The 7393-nt window shown below is 56.7% G+C and overlaps 1 protein-coding gene across 1 annotated transcript; it reads left to right on the plus strand.

Moving 5' to 3' along the window:
- Positions 1 to 2158: 2158 nt before the first annotated feature.
- On the plus strand, positions 2159 to 4016 carry LOC132658762 (guanine nucleotide exchange factor subunit RIC1-like; the record flags this gene model as incomplete). Its single annotated transcript, XM_060407570.1, has 3 exons — positions 2159 to 2421; positions 2511 to 2964; positions 3912 to 4016. Coding segments are annotated over 3 exons (822 nt in total), but the record flags the coding sequence as incomplete, so codon positions are not given.
- Positions 4017 to 7393: the final 3377 nt, after the last annotated feature.

Consider the following 7393-nt stretch of genomic DNA (forward strand, 5'->3'; position numbering starts at 1 on the left):
GAAAGTGCTTCCTGTGGCCCCCGGGGAAGTCCTGCTCAGAAACTTTATCAGAGATTTCCGGGATCACCCTTGCTCTCTCAGCCTCACGCTTTGTTTTCCTTAAAAAAAAAAAAAAAATCTGAAATCCCACCCCTCATCACCGAGGCGTCCGGCTTATTTCAGAAAACAGCATGATGAAACCTGGCCTCTCATTTCCAGCACGGCACTTTGACCTCAGACCATCAGCCAGGTGCTAGGAGGGTCGGGGGCGGGCGGGGGTGGGGAACCACAGAGGGGTCTGGGGGCCTCCCAGGTGGCTCAGTGGTAAACAGCCCACTTGCAACGCAGGAGACCTGGGTTTGATCCCTGGGTGGGGAAGATGCCCTGGAGGAGACAACGGCACCCCACTGCAGTGTTCCTGCCTGGAGAATCCCACGGACAGCGGAGCCTGGCAGGCTGCAGTCCACGGGGTCACAGACTCAGACAGGAGCCACTGAGCACGCACCAGGCATGCTCCCTGCCTCCCTCCATTTTCAGAGTCACACCTTCTGTCTGATGAAGCCAATGCCCCAAACACGGCGGGCCAGCCAGTTCCCACAGAGTGTCCCCCACGCAGGACCCCAAGACGACCGCTGGGCACGCGCTCAGTCTCTCTGTCCGCCTGTCTTCTTGCGTCTGAGACAGTGCAGGCTCTCCGCCCTCGGTGTGATCAGGCGTGAAGGTGGGACGCGCCCCCCTGGAGAACACTCTGCACGTTTCCACGCGGGCGATGGCACCCACACTTTCTCTCTCGTGTTGCTTGGGGTCCACTCGGCCATCGTCACAGAAACTCCCCCTACACTTCCGAGGCTGAAGAGACGCACAGGAGCCCACAGGAGCCGGAGGCTGCGGCCCAGCTTAGTGGACGGTGGGATTGTGCTCTGGATATGCCGACTGCCCAAGCTGGGCTGCCCTCCCTGGTTGAGTCTGTTTGAGCTGGAACAGGGAACGGGCCAGACCAGGTTCAGACCTGCCTTGGAAGCAGGTGACACGGTACTGCTCAAGCCCACCCACTGGGGCGTAGACCCTCCCAGCTGCAAGGCTGCAGGGGGTCTGGAAAATAAAGCCTGGGTTTTGACACTCAAGTCCGAAACCACGGCCAGCACCGCGGGAGGAGGGAGCAAGGAATGCTGTGGGCAGCTAACCGCTCCCTGGCCCCACACCAAGTTCCCGCACGGGTCTCTGCTTCCATTTGACCCCTGCCCTCGTGTCCGCTGCTCCGTGCGTCACACCGACTCAAGAGGACGCTCATTATAACGATAATCATCGAAGTACTTCCAGAGTTGTTCTCAGTGAATAAAGACGACTGCAAAAGGATACACAGAGTGGGGGAGGGGTCCCTGCGCACAGCGGAGTATGACGCAGCCATGGACAGGAGAGGGGCTGTGACGACCGCGTGGATGGACCTGAACACACGGTGCCCAGAGGGAGAGGCAGACGCAGAAGGACACGCAGTGTGTCTGTCCATTTATGGGAAACGTCCAGAACAGGCAAATCCACGGAGACAGGCAGTGAGTCAGTGGAACCGAGAACGGGACGGAGAGGGTGGAGAGTGACTTTTAATGGGGACAAGGTCTCCTCGGGGGAGCGAGAGTGTTCTGGATGATAGAAGTGGTGGTCTCACAGCACTGTGAGTGCATAAATGCCCCCCAAATTGCTTACCTTAAAAACGATATTTAGAAAGCTGAAATCGAACCACAGGCACAAAAGGCAAAGCTATGGTTACCGGGAGAAGGCGGGGGAGGGATAAACTGGCAGCCTCTTGTTTAGCCTCTCAGCCGTGTCTGCCTGTGTGCTGCCCCATGGCGGACTCTTTACCACTGAGCCCCAGGGAAGCCCTAAGCTTTAAAGCTGACCCGTCTGCCGGCGTCCGTGCCCTGCAGCTGGAAGCACCCACCCTGGCTCCTTCTGCGTCTGCCTCTCTCACTGAGCATCCTGCGCTCAGGGTCCAGCCACACTGCAGCCTGTGTCGGAGCTGCCCCCTTCTCGTGGCTGCACCACATTCCGCTGCGGGGTTGGGCCACGTGCTGTTTATCCGACCATCCATCCACCCAACCACCCAACCATCATCCTTCCATCTGCTCATCCATCAACCCAACCATGCATTCATCATCCATCCATCAATCATCCATCCATCCATCCATCCATCCACTCACCCATGCATCCATTCATCACCCATCCATCAGTCATTCATCCATCCATCCATCCATCCATCATCCTTCCAGCCAGCCAGCCATCATCCATCCATCAATCATCCATCCATCCATGCATCTATCCATCCATCACCCATGCATCAATCATCTATCCATCCATCCATCCATCCATCATCCTTCCATCCATCCATCCATCCATCCATCCATCACCCATGCATCAATCATCTATCCATCCATCTATCCACCCATCATCCTTCCATCCATGCATCTATCCATCCACCCACCCATCCATCATCCTTCCACCCACTCATCTATCCATGAACCCAACCATGCATTCATCATCCATCCATCAATCATCCATCCATCCATCCATCCATCACCCATGCATCCATTCATCATCCATCCATCATCCATTCATCCATCATCCATCTATCCATCCAACCACCTATCCATCATCCTTCCAGCCACCCATCCATCCAGCAACCCAACCATCCATTCATCATCCATCCATCATTCATCCATCCATCCATCCATCTATCCATCATCCTTCCAGCCAGCCAGCCATGCATCTATCATACATGCATCCATCCATCCGTGCATCTGTCCATCCAACCACTCAGCCATGCATCCATCCATCATCCATCCATCAATCATTCATCCTTCCACCCACTCATCCATCCATCATCCAACCATCCATCCATCATCCATCCATGCATCATCCATGCATCCACGCATCTATCCATCCAACCACCCATCCATCATCCTTCCATCCATCCATCCGTCCATCACCCATGCATCAATCATCCATCCATCCAACCACACATCCATCATCCTTCCACCCACGCATCCATCCATCAACCCAACCATCCATTCATCATCCATCCATCAGTCATCCATCCATCCAACCACCCATCCATCATCCTTCCAGACAGCCAGCCATCTGTCCTTCCATCCATCATCCATCCATCAATCATCCATCCATCATCCATCCATCCAACCACTTATCCATCATCCTTCCAGACACCCATCCATCCAGCAACCCAACCATCCATTCATCATCCATCCATCAATCATCCATCCATCCATCCATCCATCCACTCAGCCATGCATCCATTCGTCATCCATCCATCAATCATTCACCCACTCATCCATCTTTCCATCCATCATCCTTCCATCCATCTCCATCCACCCCATCCCCTCCCCTAGCCCCTGGGACCACAAACCCCCTCTCTCTGTCTCTGTGGGTTTCCCTGTTCGGGACGGTTCCTGTCGATGGAGTCACACGCTGTGTGTCCTCGTGTGTCTGCCTCTCTCCGAGCATAGTGTGTTCAGGGTCCATCCACGTTGCAGCCGCTGTCCGGGCTTCCCTCCGGTAACCATTCACCTGGACGTCGGGAGACCCCTGTGCCCCTCAGAACGTGAGTCTCCACAGAAGATGACGGCAGGGCATTGCACTCACTTGTTGGCTCCTTAAAGATTTCTGCGGAAAGAAAGTCTTCATGGAAACCTTGAAAAGCTGACCGTGTAGTTCCCGGTGAACCTGCAGGGACAGCGGTCTTTCCAGCCGACACTGAGCTGGACCGTCTGTGCGAGGAGGCGCTGGGATCCCTGCACACCTGCGCGACCCTGTCCGACACCTGCGTGTGGCCGCGTGGACGTGAGGATCACGCCGGCCGCCCTGCACGCGCCTGGAAGCAGCTGAAGCCTGACTGAATGCCTTCTGGACGGCTCCACACCCAGGTTTTTGATGTTTGCTGTGTTGGGAATCACTGGCCGGCGGCGGTGGACGTGGGATATTACTGGAAGCTGTCTCCTGAATCAGATTACATCGGGCCTGCGTGGTGACCCTTGAATCCACAGTCAGGCAGTCAGAGAGACAGCCGAGGGGGTGGGTTGGTTAGGAGCACCCTGCAAACTTGCCAGCGTCCCTCCTGGCTTAGTTGGTTCGTGATGTAACCTGGACCAGGTAAGGACCCTGGGTCGGGGGGAAGGGGATTCATGCTAGCGTATGAGTGCTCGTCGATAAGCCCCCTTCCAGCTGTTTGCAACCCCGTGGACTGTGGCCCGCCAGGCTCCCCCGTCCCTGGGGTTCTCCCGGGAAGAATACTGGAGTGGGTTGCCATTTCCCTCTCCAGGGGATCTTCCCTCTCCAGGGGTTGAACCCACGTCTCTTGCATTGACAGGCGGATTCTTGACCGTTGAGCCATCAGGGAAGCGTAGTTTACAATGACCTTCAAAAAAGAAAGAAATGCCAGCCATGTTAAACACAGAAAGGTGGGGAAGGCTCCATTTGGCCAGCAGAGAAAAAATTTTAAATACTTTGGTGAAGAAGTCTGAGTTCCAAAACTATGCAGAAACTTAGGGACGTCGCCGCTTTTCTGTGGGTGACAGCGCCATCGTGTGGCTGCATGGGGAATGGGCGCCCAGATCCCGGATTTTCCTGTTCCGTTGCTCAGTCTGACGACCCCATGGATTGCAGCATACCAGGCCTCCGTGTCCATCAGCAACTCCGGGAGCTTCCTCACACTTGCAGGAGACCCGGGTTCGATCCTGGGATGGGAAGATCCCCTGGAGAAGGGAAAGGCTGACCCACTCCAGCATTCTAGCCTGGAGGATTCCACAGCATTCTAGCCTGGAGAATTCTGCCGCCTGTATAGTCCATGGGGCCACAGCATTCTAGCCTGGAGAATTCCGCTGCCTGTATAGTCCATGGGGCCACAGCATTCTAGCCTGGAGAATTCCACAGCATTCTAGCCTGGAGAATTCCACAGCATTCTAGCCTGGAGAATTCCGCCGCCTGTACAGTCCATGGGGCCACAGCATTCTAGCCTGGAGAATTCCGCCGCCTGTATAGTCCATGGGGTCGCAAAGAGTCAGAGTCGACTGAGCGACTTTCACTTCATGTCCATCGAGCCGGTGATGCCATCCAACCATCTCATCCTCTGTCGTCCCCTTCTCCTCCCACCTCCAGTCTTTCCCAGCATCAGGGGCTTTTCCAAGGAATCAGTTTTATGCGTCAGTTGGCCAAAGTATTGGAGCTTCAGTATCAGTCCTTCCACTGAACATTCAGGGTTGATTTCCTTTAGGATGGACTGGTTGGCTCTCCTTGCTGTCCAAGGGACGCTCAAGAGTCTTCCCAGGTTTAGCCTCGAAACAGCTTCTACCCCCCAGGAATACTCCGCCTGGACTTTGGAGTCCTCCACCCCGACTGCCTTCAGCTCTGAGAACTTGCCGAGCTCCTTCCCAGCAGCTCAGAGTCTTTGCACAGACTGACCCCTGGGCTGCTGTTTCCTGTCCACGGCTGGCTCCCCCCGGGTGCTCTTGGTGTCTGTCTGCATGTCCTCCCCTCTGCATGGAGAGCTCCGCCACCAGCCCAAGGACACACCCGCACTCGGTCCTTCCCCGCTCGCTGCCAGGTCACTTCCTCCCAGGAGCACCCCGCGGGCAGCAGCTGTGTATTGTTTTGTTTGTCTATGCACCTCCCTGGTGGCTCAGACAGTAATGAGCCCACCTGCCAATACAGGAGACCCAGTTTCGATCCCTGGGTGGGGAAGATGCCCTGGAGGAGGAAATGGCAACCCACTCCAGCGTTCTGGCCTGGAGAATCCCATGGACAGAGGAGGCTGGCGGCCTGCAGTCCAGGGGGTCGCAGACAGACACGAATGAAGCGGTTCAGCACGCACGCATGCGCCTGCAGTCTCCGGATGGTCACCCGGCGTCTCGCACGCGAAACTCCGCAGGGCGGGCCGAGAGGTGTGGTGCCGGGAGGAAAGAATTCTCTGGGCCCGCTCGGAGCGCCAGAGCCACCTGCAGCCTCTTTGCTTCTGTGTCTTAGAGGCCGCACACGGAGGCCACAATCTCCCGTTGTCGCCGGGGCCTGCGGAGCCAGCCGCCTACATCCTGTGGCCCCAGCGCCGTCTCAGGTGCCCCCAAACCCTGAGTGTTTCTGTGGAAAATGAAAGCATTAGTTGCTCGGTGGCTTCCGACCCTTTGTGACCCCCTGGACTGTAGCCCGCCAGGCCCCTCTGTGCACGGGTTTCTCCAGACAGGAAGACTGGAGCCGGTTGCCAGGCCCTCCTCCAGGGCATCCTCCCGTCCCAGGGATCAAACGTGCGTCTCTTACATCTCCTGTACTGCAGACAGGTTCTTTATCACTGAACCCCCCAGGGAAGCCCTTATAAGCTGAATTAGTTCCACATCCTGACCCCCCCAAGAGCTGCAAATGGGGTTTCTTCAGAAACCAGGTCTCTGCAGAGCCGACCGAGTGAAGGGTCTGAGATGAGGTCCTCCTGGATGGGGGTGGCCCTGAACCCAGGGACAGGGTCCTTATAAGACACGGAAGAGGAGAGACACGGACGCAGCGGAGAAGCCACGTGGAGGCAGAGAAGCCACGTGGAGACGGAGGCGGAGACGGGAGGGAGGCGGCCTCCAGCCCAGGGACGGACGCCTGGAGATCCCGGAACCTGGAAGAGGCGGGAGGACCCTCCCCTGGAGCCTCTGCAGGGAGCCCAGCCCTGGGACCCCTTGACCTCAGACGTGTGGTCTCCAGGGCTGGGGGAGGACGGGTGTCTGTGGTTTGAAGCCGCTGGAAACCCCCTACAAAGCTGTTTCCCTCGGTGGGGCTGGCGGGCGTCGGGGGGATGATAACCCAGCGGAGGCCGACGCTGTAATAGGGCCGACGGTGCAGCCTTCAGCATCTCGGGAGAGCTTCTCCCTCTCTGCCTTCCAGGCTCCGCTCCAGAGCCTTGAATCAGAGTGGCGCCCGGGGGTCCATGCGTGGGCGCGGTCCTCACCGAGCAGCTCCTCCTGCTGAATCTGGAAACAAGCAAAACGCCTGCACAGCAAGGAAAGGCTGAATCAACCGCGGAGGAGCCACACCGCGAAACAGCTTCGTCATTTGGAAGAAGAAAAAAAATGTTCTCTGAGGGTTTGTTTTTCTTTGTGGTACAGAGACTGCTCATCACACAATTTAACTGGAAAAAAAAATTCTGGATATAAAAGCATCTGCTGTTACCCTGGTGAGATCCCGGCTTATGAGACGAGCTGTTGCTGTTGTTCAGTTGCCCTTTCGTGTCAGGCTCTTTCGCAACTATAGCCCTCCAGGCTCCTCTGTCCATCGGATTCTCCAGGCAAGAATACTGGAGTGGGTAGCCGTTCCCTTCTCCAGGGGATCTTCCCCGCCCGGGGATCGAACCCAGGTCTCCCACATTAGAGGCGGATTC

The sequence above is a fragment of the Ovis aries genome, chromosome X, assembly GCF_016772045.2.
Source record: "Ovis aries strain OAR_USU_Benz2616 breed Rambouillet chromosome X, ARS-UI_Ramb_v3.0, whole genome shotgun sequence".
NCBI lineage: Eukaryota > Metazoa > Chordata > Mammalia > Artiodactyla > Bovidae > Ovis > Ovis aries.